The 22,448-nt window shown below is 36.0% G+C and overlaps 1 protein-coding gene across 2 annotated transcripts in view; it reads left to right on the plus strand.

Annotated features, from left to right (window-relative positions):
- The window catches only part of DMD (dystrophin), a 2,222,747-nt gene that overhangs the window by 872,265 nt on the left and 1,328,034 nt on the right, over positions 1-22,448 (plus strand). For both annotated transcript variants that reach the window (XM_073901937.1, XM_025857655.2), the window contains exons 22-25: positions 100-245; positions 3,015-3,230; positions 6,066-6,179; positions 7,191-7,346. In XM_073901937.1, coding sequence (XP_073758038.1) covers positions 100-245; positions 3,015-3,230; positions 6,066-6,179; positions 7,191-7,346 — 632 coding nt within the window. The remainder of the gene's footprint in view (positions 1-99; positions 246-3,014; positions 3,231-6,065; positions 6,180-7,190; positions 7,347-22,448) is intronic.

Here is a 22,448-nt window from a genome sequence, read left to right on the forward strand (position 1 = left end):
TTGTAATTAGCAGTGTGATTTAGTTTGCTGACAACTTAGGAAAACATAATGACAAAGTTTAAAATAATGAAATGATTCTCTTCTTTTGCCTTTTGATAGTTTTTGACACTTTGCCACCCATGCGCTACCAGGAGACCATGAGTACCATCCTGACATGGATCCAGCAGTCAGAAACCAAACTCTCTATACCTCAGGTCACTGTCACTGAATATGACATCATGGAAAAGAGACTGGGAGAGTTACAGGTCTGTGAATATGTGTATGTCTTAAACAATATAGGGCAGATCTCATCTATCAAGCAGTCACATTGGTGTGATGTGAAAATAATAGAAATAAAATAATCATGGCAAGTATGATAGTTTACCAGTTGCAAAAGTGAAGATAAGATTTAAAAAATGTAATCTTTTATGCATTTGTGCCTTCTCTCCATAAGACAAAAACTCTATCTTTGAAGACAATGATATGGTCTATCTATGAAGTATATTCTTTCCCGTTTAGTATGTGTTTTCAGACAATGATTTTGATTATAAAAGTTGTGGTATTATTCCCCCCTCCTTTGCTTGCTAATTTATAACTCCTTTCACATTTCCAAACAAAGTGGTAAAATCTGTGTAGTTATAAAACAAATTTTAAACATTAGCCTTATGTAATATCATAATTAATTTTTTGAGTTCTATTAGCTACATTTTAGCAGCTTTATATCACATAGAAAATACTAATGTGGTAAATGAAAGAAATAATTTGTAAGAGAATTCAGAATACTTTTCCTACTAATTCTGAAAAGCTTGTGCTTTATATCCAATCACATTTTATTTTTTAGGTCAAGAAAGCATTTTTTAATTATATTTAGGAGCTGAGATAGGTCTACATTTTGAGAATTAAGAAAAAAATAAAAATTTAACTTTTATATGAAGAGTCCTTTTTCAAGAATTAAATATTATTTCTTAAAGTTATGTTAGAACTATTTCTTCAAAGAGATCTCCATTTAAACATTCTTCAGTATCTATTGCCCTATTTAGACTGAATGTTTGTTTCTCTACTAACACATCAAGCAACCTGTAACTGTTTGATCTTGTTTTTTTATGTTGTTTTTAATACTTGGAATGATTCCAAAATTTACTTTGAAGAATATGTGACTTAATAGAACTATCAGCTTAAAACGAGTACAAAGAATACAGCAACTAGAGGAGTAGATTGAGTATACACAAAATTGTGTGTAGATGTTTCTTCTACTGAAGAAACATTGAAGAGAAAAATTACTTACAAATATTATTGAGAAATTGTATTAAGTAGCCAAGAAAATGTAGTTGGAACTTTGTGTCAAATGTTATACCAAAACAAAATACCACATATATTAAAAAGTTCAAAAACATTTTAATAAGCACAGATTTTGGAGAAATTTTTAAGTAAAATATTTAAAAACATGTAAGAGAGAAGCTCACAAATCAATGGACATAATTACAAATATGGTAAAAATACCGGACAATTTAAAAGAAAGATGAGACCAAGGAAAAAAATTTGAGTAAGGGAGAGAGTCATTAATAAGGAAGTCACAAAGAGAGACATAAACAGCCATTAAACCTATGAAAAATTATAACTCAAATTGTAGAGGATGAAGTACAGATGTATAAAATGAAATACTATTTTTCACATCTCAGTTGCAAACAAAAAGATATAATAAGTGCAGGTCTGGCCACAATGAGCTACCTTCTCACTCTCTGGTGGGAATGTAAATTGAATTAAAATTTTGCTGGGGAAACTTTTCAATACTTCCTAATAACATACAAAATAATTAATTGTATTATACATTTGAATACTATTTTCATGAAGTCTGTATCTTAGGCGGTAATCAGAATACATGAAAAAATAGAAAAATAGATGCAGATAGATAGATGGGTAGATGATAAACATAATTTACAGGGGTGGAAAACTAGAAGTTAATTTGTAGAGCTAATAATGGGAAATGGTTAAATGAGCCAGAGAAGCCATTAAAATTTATGTTTTTGAAAAATACCTAATGATGTGGGGAAAGGCTCACAAAAAAAGGCCTAACTCAAAATGTAGTTACATGCATGCTGGGTATTGTCTAAATAATAAATCAAATTTAATGAAGTAAAATTAAAGCAAAAAATTTAAAATACCACAGAATAGGCATAAGATATTATACAACTATAAAAGGTATGTATTTGGCATATTTGGGGAATATTATAGATCACATTGTAAAAGAAGGAATTATTGTGTATGTGTGTATATAATATGTTCACATATTCAATGTTGAGTTATAGAAACATGAAGTTTACATAAAATAATATATAAATGGATAATTTGTTTAATGTTTTATCTTGAACCTTTCTTACTTTATAACCAGAAAGTAATAAATAGCGAGTGGAGAAACTCTAAAATGGATATTCTGTTACAAGTGATTGCACAGGTTACACAGGACAATTGTAAAACCAACTTTAGAAATTCTCCCCCAAGTTATCCTAAATTTCACTATAACACTAAAAAATGTATAAAATATGGAACTTTACTTAATTGGCATTCGTAGGCCATCCGTGTGTTAACTTACTCAGTTTTGTTATCCCAGGTATCTATATGATTTAGTTATGTTTTTACCTAGAGAACATTAGAAGGTGTCTTATAAAGACTCTGTGTAATTAAGGTCCCTAACTATATCATAAATACAGTTACTGATATGCAGATGTGATACAATAAAATTAGATGTGCTAAAACTCTGGTTCATACAGAGTTGGGTTATATTTGACATTGTTCGTAAAAACAGGCATAGATTTTTAAATAAAATATTACTGTGCAAATTACTCTTAGGGTAAACAGTAGAATTTGAATCACTATTAGTTATTCTGTAACTGATGGCACATCTATACTTTTAGATGTTTGAATCACATAGCTTTCACTGTAAATACATTTAAGTGAAACTCGTAAGTGAAACTGTGCAATGAAACTTGTTATTATTCATCAGTTAGTATACATGTACTTTCCATTTTAATTTGGAGGCTTTACAAAGCTCTCTGCAAGAACAACAAAGTGGCCTAAACTATCTCAGCACCACTGTGAAAGAGATGTCAAAGAAAGCACCACTGTCTGATATTAGCCGGAAGTATCAATCAGAATTTGAAGAGATTGAGGGTCGCTGGAAGAAGCTGTCTTCCCAGTTGGTTGAACTTTGCCAGAAGCTAGAGGAGCAAATGGCTAAACTTCGAAAAATTCAGGTAATTCAAGATTGGACTTTTGGACTCATTTTTTTCTTTGCTTGTTTCTCCCCTAATGATGTGTTATAAAAGGCAAATAGATATTTAACTTCCATTGTTCTTCAAAGTCAGTGATAAGCTCAAAAGAGCTCAAATGAGTGTATTTTGCTTATTTCTTTTAAGAAACAGTAATTGAGAATTGCCCTTTCTAGATTTTCCTGAGAATTCTCTTTTTTTTGGCCACCAGTACTGATAGGACTTAAGTATATTTTTGGCTTAATTATTTTGAAAACCAGTCTCTCCTTCAGTCTGCTTGTCCTTTAAAATGTAGGCATCACTTAGCTTATGAATAGATAAAAAGTTATCTATCATGTGATAAAGTCATATCATTTTATCTGCATATTTTACTTAAAATTGTATATATAAATTTGACCTCATTACCTTCCACAGGCCAGCTCCTACTGACTTAATTTGTTTGAATAGTGTCACCATGCTCCTAATCACCCAAGCTGAAAACCGTAAACCAACAATTAACATTCTAGTCTAAAGTCTAAAATATTTTCTGAGATAGGTAATACCTCTCTTATGGGGCAAATTATTGTGAAGAATATTAATGCTGGGATGAATCTTTGACAGTATCATGGCATGATGGAAAGCATCGGCACAAGATACTTCTGGTTTTAAGTCCCAGTCCAGCTACTAGTTGTTTGTTTTTACCTCTTGCAAACCAAAAAAATGAGTCCTAAAACCTTCTGTAAAGCACAAGGTACATATGAACATGTCTCTACATATAAGTATATGTGCACACACACATACACGCAAACACATTTTTGCCAGTACCAGTGGTAAAAGAGGGTATAAATACATGGTCCTTGCCAACAAGGAGCCCACATTCTAGTGAAGCGAAAAGGTGTGTTAGCTCCTTATCGCTGCTGTAACGAATTACTGCAAATTTAGTAGCTTAAAACGGCACAAATTTATTAACTTACAGTTCTGGAGGCCAAAAGTCCAAAATCAGCCACAGGGGGCTAAAATCAAGGCGTAGGCACGGCTGTGTCTTTTCTGGAGTCTTGAGCAAAAACATCTGCTGCCTTGTCCTCGTTAGCTTCTGGAAATGACATTTCTCCCCTGACAGCCACATCCTCTGTCTTCGGCGTCAGCAGTGCAGCATCTTAGAGCCTCTCTCCCTAGCGCTTGCACTCCTGACCCTCTCTTAATAAGGACCCTTGCAGTTACACTGTGCCTGGCTAGATAACCCAGGATAACCTCTCCGTTTCAAGATACTTCATCTCATCTGCAAAGTCTTTTTTGCCACGTAAGGGAACATATTCACAGGTTCCAGGGATGAGGGCATGACCATCTTGGGGAAGTCATTATTCAGCCAACACGGGAAGTAAATTAAACAGTATGGTAAAGATTACCACAAGAGACAGAGAAGAAATCCAACATAAACTGGGCAAAGGGGCTATGAAATGTTCTTGGAACATGGGTTATCTAGGCTGCACCTTGAACAAGTAGAATTTAGTCAGCTGATAAAGAGGGAGAGAAGGTACCTGACACAATGCAGCCATATGTTCACTTAGCCAGAAGGGGTTCAGTCTTGGAGAGATGAAAATATGTTTGGAGATTAAATAATACATATGATTAGGAAAAGGATCTAGGAGTAGATAATGAACGGTCCCAGATGCCATGCTTTGGAATATGAATTACACCCTAATGGTCTTGGGATTAAAAAAGAAGAATTTCGAACTATTACTGCTATTTTAAAGGGTGAAAGATAGGATAATATTTGTGTTTTCAAAGCATCGCTGTGATAAGAAGAAGGAGGAGTTAAGAAAAATACTGACACCCAGGTGGAGAATGGATTAGGTTAGGGAAAGATTGAGGCAGACACCAAAAAGAGCTAATGCGGTCATCAGGGAGCCAATAATATGATCTGAACTAGGACAGTGGCGAGATGGAAGAAACGTGAAACCAGACTCAAGAGATATCAGCAAGATGATAATGTTGAAATCTGAGGTTCTTAGATTTAGTCAAATGCTTTTTAAAAAAGCATTAGTATTACTCATATTGAAGGGGAAGCTTTCTGGCAAGCACATATTTTCAATAGAAACTTAATTAAGGGAGGAAATAGCACATCTGGGCAGCAGATTTGAATTGTGTGGGAAATAAAGGAGCTCAAAAATCATACATTTGAAAAGTAGCCAAAAAAAGAAAAACAGTCGGGGGGAAGAAAAAGCAGTATGTGAAAGAATAATGGGAGGTACTTGGCTATTTATAAATGATAAAAGATGACATTTTTCACCTGATAATTACTTCAGCCTGGTCAGACAAATAAGAAATTAAAATCAGAAGTTTTCTCTTCAAAGATGACAAAATCTTATATTCTGAAAAGTTCCCAACTGGAGGGACTATTTAAACTGTCAATTGTAGAAAACAATTTGTGGAAGATCAGGTTTAGGGAGTTTATAAAGACATCATTACATTGAGTTTATTGTTCATAGTTTGTTTTATGTACTGTAAGGGCACATTGTTAGTATTATCATGAGTTGTTTTGTAACTTTAAATTTCTCTAGAGGGGGATATGATTTAATGTTCTCAAGAGTAACATCATAAAACCACATTTGGTAGTAATTTTTTATTTTTAACAATAGCAGACTTCATACACCAGTGCTCATACTGTAGACCATAAAAATGCAGTCTTAGTAAAAATATTCTTTTCCTGAAGAGCTACTTAGAGACATCCTTCAAACACAGGAATTGTTCCTGGGCTTGTGTTCATAAATATCACTGTGATGAATTGTGTTAAGAGAACTCAGTACCCCAATAAAGCTTAAAATGGGTCTCTGATTCCAGAATCACATAAAAACTCTGAAGAAATGGATGGCTGAAGTTGATGTTTTCCTGAAGGAGGAATGGCCTGCCCTTGGGGATTCAGAAATTCTGAAAAGACAGCTGAAACAGTGCAGGGTAAGATTTTTATATGACCCTTATCATATGAAGACTTTTATATGGAAGTTACGATTTGGTTTCATCAGTGGTCCTTAACCAGAGTGATTTTGCTCCCCTGGAGGACATTTAGCAACCTCTAGAGACATTTTTGTGACAACTTGGAGTGCGGTGGATGCTATTAGTGTGTAGTGGATAGAGACCAGGAATGCTCTGTACATATTCTACAGTACAGAGAGACAGAAGAGCCTCTCACAACAAAAATTAGCCGGTCTAAAATGATACTTGTGCCAGTGTTGAGAGACCGGGTTAAATAAATGAGGAACAGAAAGAGATTATCTTTTACTCAACACTCATAAGATTATTTTACTATAAAATACAGTTTCATTTAAAGGCAAAATCCTTTGAGCTATTTGTTATATCTTACTGCAAATTATTAGTCATACTGGGTTTCTCTGCCCAGGCATACTGCACTGGACATAATTTTATACAATACGGATTTTTGAAATAATATTCATTATACCATTGTCATGCAGTGGAAAGAAAGTAATCTAGCTCTTTAAAGAATTTTCTTTGCAAATACAAGCTAAGAAAAAAGAAAACAAACCCAGCTTACAAATAACTTTCACACCCATCATGCTATAAACAATTGCTGCAATATCTTGTATTTGAAAACCAAAATCATTTCAAGAATAGTAATGTATAAAGCCCATCATTTTCACACATTTTTCTAACAAGGAATATTAGATTTATTTCCTTGTGTGTCTGATCTAAGCAGAATATAGATAATTCCCTACTTGATTCACACCAGGAAAACCATTGAATAGTTACAGCAAGACTGAAACATGGATAGGTCTATATCTACAGGTGGGTGCGTATCAGATTTTAAATTCTTTAAAATCTTTTAAGGAAATAAAGATTTTAATTCATGGATAATGTCCTGAGTCCTGATTATATGTTTCCTATCTATGTGGTATTTCTAGTATGTTGTGGTGATGTTTGCAGCTAGCTTACATGGAATTATTTCCTTAGCTTTTAGTCAATGATATTCAGACGATTCAGCCCAGTCTCAACAGTGTCAGTGAAGGTGTGCAAAAGTTGAAGACTGAAGCAGAGCCAGAGTTTGCCGGCAGACTTGAGACAGAACTCCGAGAACTTAACACTCAGTGGGATTACGTGTGCCGTCAGGTACGTACAGCCTCTTTCACTGTGCCTTGTCTCTGTTTGATTAAGTAAGATTTTCTTAATGTCTCCCTTGACCACTGCCCTTTTTGAAAGTTTAAACTCTGAATATGTTGATGCTTTAAAGCCTGGTGAGTTCAAACTTGCGTTTGTCTACCATAAAAAAAAAAAACAAACACTTTTATAGTAGCGATTTTAAATAGTATCTCTTCATCTTACTAGGATCCTAAAATGACCTTCTCGAAGATGGAACATGCTGAACAGTAATGTCCTGTTTTTAAGTGTGATTTTCATTGAATGTTTTCTTCATTGCATAACTTTATGATAGTAATTGGATTAGCAGAACATACTCTACACTTGTAGACTTGGTATGGGGATAAAAGAATGACTCATCTATGTGTATGTACAAATATGATAATTTTCACTTCTGATTATTAAGATAGGCAAGTTTGGCTTCTTCATTATATTTATTTCAGTAAATGAATTAAGATTGGAAATAGTTAAAGAAAACTCAATGGGGAAATAAAACACAAAATAACTCTATGATCACATCTGAGTTCCTCATTTTTATGCAGCAGAATGTTCTATAAACATTGATTTTCAATTTCAAGATCACATTATGAAAAAGTAAATATTATATACACAAGTAGTGTATATCTAATACTTCTTGTTCAAAAGATGAAATTTTGACCTAAAGCAGTGGTTATTGTTCAATACACCTGTACCTTTTTTGAAGTTAATAAGCGGTTTCTTCTTACATGTATTAGAGGCAGTCTTTCATTATTTATAAGTAACCTTTCAAAGTTGAAAAGAAGTCACGCCACAAGGCAAACGTTAAATTTGAAAAAGGAAAAAAACTGAGAGAAGTAAAAGGCAAGGCCAGTCGCCCTGCTAATACTGTCACTGGCAAATGCTCAACAGTTCTAGTAAGTCACAGATAAGATAGCCCTGGGTCAGCTAGCTTGCATTCTTCTCAGGAGTAAGCCAGTTCTAGAAGGAATGGTCAGGAAAAATGTATTACTTAGGTAATAGATTATACCATTTATGTTTTCCTGGAAGGCCAGAATGAAAGGTATTTGTTTGTTGAATGTTTCTAACAGGATGAATAGAAAGAATAACACCAATTAGGGCAAGGGGGAAAAACAACAGCAAAATATATATATATATATATATATATATATATATATATATATATATATATATATATATATATAATAATGAATCCTCTAGGTTTTTACATGTTGGAGGAGTATAATTTTTAAAGTATCTCTGGTCTTAAAACATCCTTGTTCAAAACCTTCTTTCTCCACTAAAATATACCACAGACTTGTCATTTAAAGAGAAGTGTTGTAAACACATTAGCCTGCTGTGTAACAAAAACCCCATAGATCCTATCCATGTTTTCAAACCATTCTAGAATGTTTTATGTCTCTCTGCTTCTCCTTGGACTATCATACTGTGTAATGCTCTGACCTGATTGCCAAATGACCTATGCTTCTTTAGGAAAGTATCATACACTCAAGAAGACAAGCAAGACAATACAGTCTTCCCAAGCAGTGAAGCAAAGCTTGGGTGTTGGGCCTAATTCAGGGCTCCAGAGGGAATGGGAAAGAAATTGTAAATCTATGCATTGCAGACATGGCTACATACAAAATGGGGTGTGATATTCTTTCTTGGGTTAAAATTAACTCATCTGTTTTTAGATGGCAGAGTCTGGAAAAAAGCATAAATAATTAGAGACAAAATTGTCCAAATGCCTGATATACTTGGAAATACTTGGAGATCCCATGATTTGATTTTGTAGGTATAAAATGGTTGGCATTTTAAATTCTAAAATTTCTGTAGCCAAATTAAAAAAACAAGACTTTAGTTGTTTCTAAAATAAAGGATCATCATTATTAAAATAACTCACAATATGTTAAGAAAAAAAAAAGAAGAAGAGAGCAGGAGGGGAAGAATGAAGGGGAGTAAGTCCGGGGGGGGGGGGGGGATGAACCATGAGAGACGATGGACTCTGAAAAACAAACTGAGGGTTCTAGAGGGGAGGAGGGTAGGAGGATGGGTTAGCCTGGTGATGGGTATTAAAGAGGGCACATTTTGCATGTAGCACTGGGTGTTATGCACAAACAATGAATCATGGAACACTGCATCAAAAACTAATGATGTAATATATGGTGATTAACATAACAATAAAAAATTTTAAAAAAATAACTCACAAATTAGTGAACCATACTCAAAAGAAGGAAGGTAGAGAAGGAGTTTCATAATTATACATGTCTTTACATTACTGTGTTACATAGTTATTAAGGAAACTAATCATATGCATGCAAATGCATAATTTATTTAGAGACAATTTTTACTATTCACTACTTATTAGAATATTTACTTCAGTATATATTATTAAACATTTTGTAACAGATGTAAGTTGGAAGAAAATAAACATAATAAATGTCTATCTTCATGGAGGGTATAGTTTAGTAGAGAAGATGGAAAGTAAATGAGTTAACAGAATATCACACAAATGCCTAATTTTAATGTTGATAAATGCTCTGAAGCAATCACAATGCTCTGAATGAGACTAAAGGAGCAGGGAACCTGCTTTTTTACTGGGTCTTCAGGAAAGTATTTTCTGAAGAGGTGGAATTAAAAGCTGAGGCCTGATTAAGTGCAAAGAGCCTGGCCCCTGGGCGTGTGGACGAGGGAGAGTCTAGATACACAATGAAGTGGGAGAGACTGCCGAGGTGGGAGAGAAGAGTGTGTGTACAGGAGGAGCATAGGGGAAGCCTCTAAGTGGGGCAGCATGAGCCAGGAGAAGCCTGGTGGGAAAGAAGTCATGAACTGTCTCAATAAGTCACAGTGAGGATTTAGTATGCGCATCAAGCGCACTGGGAAGCTATTAGGCTTTTACATAGAGAAGCAGCAGCATCTCAAGTGAGCGTTGAAAACTTTGCTCTATACTCCTTTGTATGAAGAATAGCCTGAAGGGGCACAAGTGGAAGCAGGTGGGAATTGCAGTTGTCCAGGTAGGAAGTAATACTGCCAAAGAACAGGGAGGGCGTTAGTGGAGATCAGGAGACATGAGGAAATTTGAAATACATAATCCTCTTGTGACATGATGTTTGGTTCACTGTCCAAACCTCTCGCGTTATTTTTCCAAGTTCTTCCATTGAGATGGAGGTGATTTCAATACTTGTTGCTCTGTCTCTCGTTACTGTTTATTTTTATTTACGTGTATTTTCCCACTATACTGTAATGAACATGTGGAAGGGATACGTTATTGTGGGCAAACTGGACCAAAATGCTTGTGAGACTCAAAGTTTGTTGAAACTCTATCCTCCATGGTCTGTCTCCAGCAAGCTTACTTCACTCAGTGTGCTCAACATTATGTAACATAGTCTTATTTTTTTTTTCTTATTTTTGCCAATTAGGCAAGTTCTTGTTATATTTTTTATCAGGGATTCTACACTCACACCCACCTTTGACCATTATTCCTTTTCTAACATGACACTTTCTTCATTTAATCAGATCCTGTGAGGAATGACGTATTTGCTGGTAAAAAGAGCTTGCCTCAAGTTGAGAGGCTGAGAGAAGGGATCAGTTTATTCAGTTTCCTGTTTGAAGCTACAGTGTTAAGCACAGTGCCTTTAACTAATGAAAGAAAGACTGGGGGCTCAGGAAGGAACAAAATTGAACAAAATACTTCCATTTTGGTCAAGTTTACTTTGGAGAAGTAGACAATCAGAAATGTATCTGGAATTCAAGTGGGATACTTGAACTGGGCATATAAACGATGCAAAAATAAAGATATCATTTATATAAGAAAACTCCTATCTCACAATGGAAAGATTGTCCAGACCCACTTCCCTGAAATGCTTGGCTAATAAAATTTAAAACTCTTACAGTTGGAGAAGGATTCTCATGGATAGAGAGGCAAGCATAGTGTGTAAAACCAGAAGCTCTGGAACCATATTGCCTCGGTTTAGATCTTGTCCCCACCATAAACTCCTTGTGTGATCCTGGAAAAGTTGCTTATTCTCTCTATGCTTCAGTTTCCCAGTCTATATAATGTGATGATATTAACATCTACTTTATAAGAATTTTATGATCAAATGGGTAAATTATTTGAGAGAGAGTAAGAGAGAAAGTGAGAGAGAGAATGGGGAGGGGCAGAGGGGGAGAGAGAGAGAGAGAGAGAGAGAGAGAGTCCTCTAGCAGACTCCCTGCTGAGTGCAGAGCCCGATGATGCAGGGATCTATCCCACAACCCTGAGATCATGACCTGCACCAAAATCAGGAGTCAGATGCTCAACCGATGGAACCACCTGGATGCCCCAAATGAGTTAATCTTTGTAAAGTGTGTAGACAAGTACCTAGCACAGAGTAACCACTATGTACATGCTTGGTAAAGAAAATAAATGGACATGAAATAGACATAAACTTGCATGTATAAAATTATAAAATATGTGTCATTTCTAAATAAATAGTGCATAATTATATATTTTAATTAATAGTAGCTATAAATTTATAATAGTTACCAAGAAACACTGGATCTAGAGATTAGGAGGATGTCATTCTGGTAACATAAAAATCTGTCTTTTTCTCACTCAGTACAGCTTTTGGGTGCAATCATCCACAGATTCCTGGGTCCCTCTTCATTATTTCTTAAATATTTTAACAGCTGACTTACTGTCATTCCTGTCATAATTGTTGGGGATTTCAGTATCTTCTCAGATGATGCCTCCAGCTCCTGAGCCCTCAGTTCTTTGATAGCTCCTCCAATGATTTTTGTCTTCCACTCTACCGCGGCTGCCCATTCCCAGCCTCTTAACGTAGAAGTTGTCATTACCAGATACTTCTCCATAATATCATCCTCAGGTACCCCACTCTGCAGGCATCACTACCTTCCTTTCCAGCTCATTCCCCTAGTAATTCAACCTAAAAATTCTTCCATCCTCATGGAATGCATAATCCAATATTTTTACCAGCTTCTGATTAGAGAAGCACCTCATCTTCTCTTTGTCATTTCTTACTCAAGGGAGATTCTGTACTATAGGCTGGCTATCTGTAATCCATCATTAAAGGCACCCCTTGTGTTTTCTCTCACCTCTTTGTGCTCTCCGGTCTTTCTGTAACATACCCATATGGCAGCACCCTACCTAGGTCAGATTCACTTTCCTGCTGATGCTGTGTCTGCACTGGGGAGGATGAATATGGCTAAAGGAAAACACATATCATGCTGAGTAGTCTCACTTGGAAATCATGAGTGCAAACCTCAAGTAGCCCATTGCGCTGACTGGTAATCTTATTACATTTTTCATATCCATTCATAGCCCCACTCCTCTGAGGAATATTTCACAGATTTCTTCAGATTTCTGCCAGTTCTTCTTCCCTCCTTACTCTATGGCAATTAACTAGCTTCCCATTTCTTCTTCTTCTTTCTTTTCTTCCTTTTTAATTAAGCTTCCCATTTCACTGAAAAAAAAAATAGAAACATTCAGAAGGGTACTTGCACATACTCCCACAGACCTGCATATTAGTTCATGGACTGTTTTCCCACTGTTAATATGAGTGACCTGTCTGTGCTCCTATCTAAGGCCAGCATTTCCACTTTTTTTTTTTAAATAAAGGTTTAATTTATTTATCCGAGAGAATGAGAGAGAGAGAGGTACCACAAGTGGGGGGAGGGGAGGGAGTAGAGGGAGAAGCAGACCCCCTACTGAGCAGGGAGCCCAATGCGGGACTCGATCCCAGGACCCTGTGATCATGACCTGAGCTGAAGGCAGACGCTTAACCAACTGAGCCACCCAGGCACCCATAAGGCCAGCCTTTCCACTTATATGTTGGACACCATCCTCTTTTTTCAGCACACAGACATTATGCCACCTATTGAACATCCTCCTACCTCCTACATCAAAATATATTTCTTTCCTCTATTGGATCATTTCCATCAGTAGGGAATTATGCTGCAATATCTCCTGCCGTTAAAAAAAGATAGCCACTTGAAGTGCTTGGCTGGCTCAGTCGGTGGAACATATGAGTCTTGATCTTGGGGTTCTAAGTTCAAGCCCCATATTGGGTGTAGAGATTACTTAAAAATAAAATTTAAAAACATACGTACTGAATGGAGCACTGGGTGTAACAATGAATCATGGAACACTACATCAAAAACTAATGATGTAATGTATGGTGATTAACATAACATAATAAAATAAAATTAAAAAAAAAATACTCCCTTTGCCATACATTTCCTCCTCCCCACCTCTCCGTTTCCATTCCCCTTTACAGAAACTCTTTCCATACCACTCTTCCCGTTCTCTCTTGAATGCTCCCTAATCAAACTTTAGTCATCATCACTACCCTGAAACAATTTTTTTTCACGATCACCAGTGAATTCACATAATTAAATCCATTGTTTAGTCTTTATTTTTGTTTGATTGGCTTCTATATCATCACTTTCTGTTGGTTCCCTCTTAGTTTGCCTTCAGTTTCCATAACCACTCTTAATACCTTTGGTGGTTCCTTTGCCTTGGCCTCTAAACTTGGAATCATTTTAGGGTTCCTTCTTTTGACTTCTCTTCCTTGTCACCACTTACTCCTGTGGTAAACTCATTCAGATTTATGGCTTTAAAAGTTATCTATAAGTTGGTGCTTCAACAATTTTGTTATAATCTGGACCTCTTCCTAAATCCTAAATCTGCATATCCATCTCCCAACTCAATACCTCCATGTTAATGAATAGATATACTAAATCTAGCATGTACCCCAAATTCCTTACATACTCTTCAATCTGCTACCCTAATAGTCTTCCTGGTACAACAAATGACAACTCCATCTTTCCATTTATCCAAGCCAAAACCCTTGAGTCTAGTCTTGTCATCTCTTTCTGCCTTTGTGGAAGATGTGCAATCCAGCACCATATGCCAGGGTACTTGGGAGGAGTCTCACCCACCTATGAATCAAGTAATAGTCATACCTCATTCCTGCCTGTGTACCTTGCAGTAGTCCATTAACCAGCTTCAGCCCCTTTCAGCCATGGTCTGGTAGCCCCTGAAGAGAACACTGACTTAGGCAATCATCCATGGAAAAGAGAGCCTTAGTGGAAGTCTAAGAGTCTATTAGAGAAGATACAATGCACTGTTGGAACAAAAAAATCCAAGACTGGATGCATTAGAGAGGGTAAGAGGAAAGGTTTGACTTTACTTGCATCACTTCTCCCCCAAGGCTGCATAGCTCCATGTCAAGAGAGCCCTTCTCAGAATCAGGATTTCTCCCATGTGGAAAAGTGAGACCATGTGAGAGAGTGCCCAGCTTTCCTAGCTATGTGGGATGTTGCCGAAGAAGCATATTTCTCTCTCTCCTAGCCACAGTACTAAGTCGTGAACTATACTACTGAGGGATAATGAGCAGCTGAAAGAACAGCCACCAGGTCTTGGAATTGTATTAAAAGTACATAGATCATATTAATATCACTGACTTCATCAGGAGGTCCACCCACCAGCTGCTGGGGTCACTCTGCCCAGTGATCTCCCCAATTTCCCACAGCACTACCAGTGTCCTATATGACACAGCCACATACATCCCAATACTGTGGCTGGCTTCCAGTGCATACTCTGAATGGTGGCAAGTACAAGCTTTTGTAGGAAGCTAATGAGCATGTACAGAAGGTTGACCTAAATCTGCAGGCCTTGGAGAGACCACAAACCTGGCATTTAGCACCACTCTTGGGAAAGCAAAAGGGAGGCTGTCAATACCTTGTCTGGTTTTAGAGATAAAGAGAAGCCATACAAGCTTAAGAATTCTGCCACAAGAGAGAGCCAGAATTGTGGAACAGTCGTATTCATAGAGGGTCTCAGATAGCCTCAGAATCCCTAGCAGCGTTGACAGAAGGCATTTCTCTTTCGATGGCAGATAGTAAAGACTGGAGGAGGTGACTTTTACTGTGAATGCAAAGACCATGTTGCCAGACTTCAAGGAACATGGAGAATCAAGAAATCATGCTACTACCAAAGGGTCATAATAATTTTCCAGTAACCAGCCTCAAGGACATGGAGATCTACTGTTCATCTGTTAAAGACTTGAAAATAGTTATTCTAAGGAAACTCAATGAGCTGTAGGAAAACAAAGACTATTCAATTAAATTAGGAAACCAATACATGAACAAAATGAAAAATTTGTAAAAAAAAGAAATAGAAATCATAAAAAAATAACAAATCTGAGAGCTGAAGAATACAATGAAAGAAGTGGAAAAAGTAATAAAGAGCATTAATAGAATGGATCAAATGGAAGAAGAAAATCTGTGAAGATAGGACCTTTAAAATTGGTCAGAGGAGAATGAAAATAAAAAGTGAAAAAAACCTATGTGCCCTATGGAATACTATCAAGAGAAGTAATTTATGAATTACTTGACTTGAAAAAGTCATTTATTTTATCAGCAAAATAAGCTTATTTGTGAAGAGTAGAGGAGATGCAATTTGGGACAGTTAAACTATGGCAAACCATAGGCACATCTGAAAAGACAAAAGCAAGGTCAGCTTTTATTGGATTTCAGGGTGAAATTGGGGAAGGTTGTTTTGAACAAAAGTTTATCGGCGGAGGACAAGAATGTAAGGATGTGGCAATTTCTCATTGGTTGCGGGCATTGTTTAGCACATTGTTCCTGGGGCAGGAAGAGAGCTTCCTTCTTTCTGCTGGTTATGTCGGCTGCAGGGAGTGGTACATGTGTGACGGCTCCCCCTTTAGGGCTTTATGACTCTATTTTAAATGAGGTTTCCTATACTCATTTTCATACTTTTTGCCTACAAGGGAACCTCATAAAGCTTTCATTGGATTTCTCAGCAGAAACCTTACATGCCTGGAGAGAGTGAGAATATATATTTAAAGTGCTGAAAGAAAAATGCTAACCAAGAATATACTATCTGGCCAAGTAGTCTTGCAAAACTGAAGGAGAGATAAAGTCTTTTATGGACACACAAAAGCTGAGGGAGTTCATCACCACTAGACCTACCTTAGAAGAAATGTTGAAAGAAGTTCAAGCTGAAATTAAAGGATTTTAATTAGTGGCAAGAAAACATATGAAAATATACTGTATACACTGCATTAACAGAATGAAAGATAAAAATCATACCATCTCAGTAGATGCAGAAAAAACATTTGACAGAATTGACAAAGTTTTGCATCCTTTCATGATAAAAACTTAATTCCGTATAAAAGGAATGCCTCTGATCATGAAAGCTTTTCCTCTAAGATCAGACAAGGGTGCCCACTCTCACCACTCCTATTTAACATAGTCCTGGAAATTTTAGCAAAAGCAATTAGGAAGGAAAAAGAAATAAAGACGTCCAAATTAGGAAGGAAGAAATAAGATTGTCTGTTTGCAGATGATGTATTCTTCTGTATAGAAAATTCTGAAGACTCCACCAAAAAAATGTTATAACTAATGAACAGATTCAGTAAAGTTGCAGTATGGAAGTAGTCAAATTATGCAATGAGCCCAGATGTCCATCAACTAATGGTTGGAAAAGAGAAGATGTGGTATATATGTATACAGTGGAATATTACTCACTTATCAAAAAGAATAAAGTCTTGGCATTTGCAATGACATGGATGGCGCTAGAGTATATTATGCTAAGTGAAATAGTCAGAAAGAAATACCACATAAATTCACTCATGTGGAATTTAAGAAACAAAACAAAATGGGGCAACTGGGTAGCTCAGTTGTTAAGCGTCCAATTCTTGATTTTGGCTCAGGTTATGATCTCAGGGTTGTGAGATCAAGCCCCACATGGGGCTCTGGGCCCAGCACGGAGCCTGCTTAAGATTCTCTCTCTCCCTCTCCCTCTGCCCCTCCCTGCCCCGCTCGGCATGCATGCACACTCTCTAAATAATAGATACATACAGATGAATATAGGGGAAGGGGGATAAAGAGAGAGTGCTGGAGGGGAGGTGGGCAGGGGATGGGCTAGATGGGTGATGGGTATTAAGGAGGGCACTTGTGATGAACACTGAGTTTTATATGTAAGTGATGAATCACTAAATTCTACTCCTGAAACCAGTATTACATTACATGTTAACTAAAATTGAAAAACTTGAAAAAGAAGTTGCTGTATACAAAATCAATGTATAGAATTATGCAGGAATCAGTTAGATTTCTATACAGTGACAACAAAATATCTGAAAAAGAAATAAAACAATACCTTTTATGATAGTATCAAAAGAGTTAAGGAATAAGTTTAACCAAGGTGGTAAAAGATCTGTACTATGAAAACTATAGAACTTTGTTGAAAGAATTTGAAGAAGACACAAATGAAAGATATCCTGTGTTCATGCATCAGGAGAGTTCATATTGTTAAAACGTTCATACACCCAAAGCCATTTATAGAGTCATTGCAATCCCTATCAAAATTCTAAGGACACTTTTTCTCAGAAATCAAACAAACATTCTTAAAATTTGTGCAGAACCTCAAAAGACCCCATATTACCAAAACCATCCTGAGAAAGAAGAACAAAGACAGAGGTGTCACACTTCTGATTTCAAACTATATTACAAATTTATAGTAACATAAACAGTATGGTACTGGCATAAATATATACACATAGACCAATGGAAGAGAATTGAGGGCCCAGAAATAAACCATCATGCATACAGTCAACTAATATTTGGCAAGGGAATCAGAGATAACCAATGGGAAAAGGATAAATCTCTTCAATAAATGGTATTGGGGAAATGGGATAATCACACAGAAGAATGCAATTAGATTCCTATCTTACACCACAAAAATTAACACAAAATAGGTTAAAGGCTTAAAAGACCCGAAACCATAAAACTTAGAAGAAAACAGGGAGAATGTTCTTTGTCATTGGTCTTGGCAATGATATTTTCGATATGACACCAATGCACAGGCAACAAACAAAAAATAAGTGGAACTACATCAAACCAGAAAATGTAGATGCGCATCAAATTAAACAATCAATAAAATTAAAAGACAGCTGAAAGAATGGGAGAAAATATTTTCAAACCATGTATCTGATAGGGGGTTTTTAGCTAAAATATATAAGGAACTTCCACAATTCAGTAGCAAAACACAACATGGTTTAAAAATAGGAAAAATGAATACTCTTTCCAAAGATGACATACAAATGGCCAAAAGTTACATGAAGAGAATGCTCAGCATCACTAATAATTGGGGAAATGCAAAACAAAACCACAGTGAGATATGACCTCACATCTGTTAGAATGGCTGTCATCAAAAAAGGCAAGAGATAACAATTGATGGCAATGATGTGGAAAAAAGGGAGCCCTTGAGCACTGTTGGTGGGGATGTAAATTGCTGCAGCCACTATGGAAAACAGTATGAGTGTTCCTCAAAAAAAAAAAATTAAAAATAGAGCTACCTTATGATCCAGCAATCCCACTTATGGGTATATTTCCAAAGGAAATGAAATCAAAATCTTGAAGAGATATTTGCACCCCCATGTTCATTACAGCATTATTCACGATAGTCAAGATATGGAAACAACCTAAGTGTACAGCAATGGATGACTGGATAAAGAAGATGTGTACCTATACATATAAAGGTTGTGTGTGTGTGTGTGTGTGTGTGTACATACAATGGAGCGTTATTCAGACCTGAGAAGGAAGGAAATCATGCAATTTGCATAAATTTGGATGGACTTTGAGGGCATTATGCTATGTGATATAAGTCAGAGAAAAAAATATTGTATGATCCTACTTATAGGTGGAATCTAGAAAAGCTGAACTCTAGAACAGAGTAGTGGGGGTGGTTGACAGGGCTGGGGGGTGGGGTAAAGGGAAAGATTTCAGTCAAATGTTACAAACTTCCAGGTATACACAGAATAAGTTCTTGGGATCTAATATACAACATGGTGACTAGTTAGCAATGCTGTATTATATCTTGAAAGTTGCTGAGAGAGTACATCTTAAATGTTCTCATCACAAAAAGAAAAAAAATGGTAATCATGTGAGGTAATGGAGGTATTAACTAATCCTATTGTGGTAATCATTTCACAATATATAGGTGTACCAAATCTTCACATTGCGCACCTTAAACTTATACAATGTTAATGTCAATTATACCTAAATAAAGCTGGGGGAGTAGTGGAATGAGGAAGGGCAGTGCTGAATGTTAGATTTAAAAAATTCTAGAATGGGTGGGGGCACCTGGGTGGCTCAGTCGTTAAGCGTCTGCCTTCAGCTCAGGTCATGGTCCCAAGGTCCTGGGATCGAGCCCCACATTGAGCTCTGAGCTCCCTGCTCGGCGGGAAGCCTGCTTCTCCCTCTCCCACTCCCCCTGCTTGTGTTCCCTCTCTCGCTGTGTCTCTGTCAAATAAATAAATAAAATCTTTAAAAAAAAATTCTAGAATGGGAAACATGAATAACTTTTTGTTTTATATCTGAGGTGTGACTCTGTAATCTGAAACTGAAACTCTATAATCTGAAACTGTGGGTGGAATGGGCGATTTAAGGCTAGAATGCTGGCATCACTAATATGATAAAGGTAAAGGGAGAATTGTCCAAATCTTTATACAGAAATCCTTCTAAAATATGAAGCACCAAAAATTCCTATCTCTGTCTGGTCAGGCATAGAGCTGTGGAATGTTAAGTCTGGAAAAGACCTTGGAAATCATCTGGTCCAACTGTTAGATTAGTTATAGAGCAGAGATAAAGAAAAATGAGCTGATGTCTCCAGGTTCACTTAACTTGCTAATGATTGAGTCCAGGTCTCCTGATTCCAAAGCTGATGTTCTTTCCAATACATTTGTGCTGTCACCTCAGAATGACTTCCCACCTGCTTTTCCTTTTAAAAAAAATCACTCCTGATCCCTTCCTTCTGGTGTAGTTTAATAGCATGCAGTGTGTGTGTGTGTATAATTTTTTTTTACTACAACTCTTTAGGTAAGTTCTGTTAGTCATTCTAATATTATTGTCACTTTGCCAACTGCCTGAAAAGATTATAGTAGAACATCTGAGTAGAAATCGAGCAACCTGTTTTTTTACACTGATTATAGGCTCATTGATTATGCAAATAGCCTTTATACTTAAATTAGCTTAACTGTTAGACATATTGTTCTAGCTATGTCACAGTGAAGCATTTATTTACATTTCAGTAGCTCAGACACTACATTTACCGAGGAGAGTAAAGAACTTAAAGTTCTTTTAATTTAATTGTATCAGGCTTAAGATGGTTGTAAAGAACAAGGAAATTAATATGGTTCTGCACATATTTAGTATTTGCTAAAGTACATAAAATTTCATTACACTAAAACTGTGTGTTATATATTAAGACTGTACAATTAAAACTCCGTTCCTTAAAAGATAGAACGCTACTTAATTTCAGAGAAAAGAATTAACATCATTGGATTAGATTTCCTTTTTAAGGTAAAAGAGAAGCAATATATAATCTTTCTAATACCAAACTGAGATTTTTCCCCTCAGTGTGGTACAACAGGGTGGTTTGTAACAAGGGATTGACATGCACAATTTTCTTGTAGATATTTCAAGTTTTGCTATTTTTCTGGTTAATAAGTAACACATCTTTTGTAAAAAAGTACCTCAGAAACCTATGAGGCTTTAAAAGCATAAATCTCCTCCTATTACCACACTTACTGTTTTGCAACCTGCTTATTAAGCTTAAAATTATATACCAAACCACTTTCACTTCAGTACAAATGTACTGGTGCTACATAGTATCCCATTGTGTGCATATGTATATCTCAGAATTTGTTTAACTTATTCTCCACAGAAGCACGTTTGGATCTGTTTCTAATATGTGGCTGTCTTCAAAGCTGAATTGAATAGTGTTCATGCCACGTTGTATTTCTGTGGTGTTTGTTGTGATCTTTCCTCTCTCATTCCTAATTTTCTTTATTTGGGTCCTTTCTCTTTGATAAGTCTGTCTGGGGGGTTATCAGTTTTATTAATTCTTTCAAAGAACCAGCTCCTAGTTTCATTGATCTGTTCTAGTGTTGTTGTTGTTGTTGTTGTTTTCTATATCATTGATTTCTGCTCTAATCTTTATTATTTCCCTTCTTCTGCTGGCTCTAGCCTTCATTTGCTGTTCTTTTTCTAGCTCCTTTAGGTGTAAGGTTATGTTGTGTATTTGAAATTTTTCTTGCTTCTCGAGGTAGGCATGTATTGCTATATACTTCCCTCTTAGGACTGCTTTTGATGCATCCCAGAGGTTTTGGACTCTTTTGTTTTCATTTTCATTAGTTTCCATATATTTTTTATTTCTTCTTTAATATCCTGGTTAACCTATTCATTCTTTAGTAGGATGTTCTTTAACCTCCATGTATTTGTGGTCTTTTCAAACTTTTTCTCATGGTTGACTTCGTTTCATATCATTGTGGTCTGAAAAGATACATTGTATGATCTCAGTCTTTTTGTACTGATTGAGGCCTGATTTATGATCTAGTATATGATCTATTCTGGAGAATGTCTCATGTGCACTTGAAAAGAATGTGTATTCTGCTTTAGGATAAAATGTTCTAAATATATTTGTGAAGTCCATCTGGTCCAGAATGACATTCAAAGCCATTGTTTCCTTGTTGATTTTCTGTTTAGATGATCTGTCCATTGCTACAAGTAGGGTGTTAAAGTCCCCTATTATTATTGTATTATTATCAGTGAATTTATTTATATTTGTTATTAATTGTTTTATATATTTGGGTGCTCCCACATTGGGGGCATATCTATTTACAATTATTCCTGCCACTTTGTATACTGTGTTTCATATGATACATTCTTTAAAGTGAAAGAGTAAAACAAATTTAAAAAATTAACTGGAAGAGTAGACTCAGATTTATGAACATTAGAAACTGTGCCAATAAATTTACATATCCAACTGAAACATATTATGAAAAAATATTTTCTCTATTATTCACAGAAAAGCGTAGCTATACACAACAGCTAAATTGTAGTCATGGGGGAATGTATTCATTTTAGTACATATGCCAAATAAATGGCTATATCTTATTTTAACACATGAAATTAAGTGTAACCAATAGCCATGAATTATTTCCTCATTCATATAAGCTTTTTCACTTCTTGTTTCATCTTTTCTATCTAAGCTTTCTGTTATTTACAGACTGT

Source organism: Callorhinus ursinus, unplaced genomic scaffold, assembly GCF_003265705.2.
Source record: "Callorhinus ursinus isolate GAN/ISIS: 27379988/994484 unplaced genomic scaffold, GSC_fseal_2.0 scaffold16, whole genome shotgun sequence".
In the NCBI taxonomy this organism is placed as follows: Eukaryota; Metazoa; Chordata; class Mammalia; order Carnivora; family Otariidae; genus Callorhinus; species Callorhinus ursinus.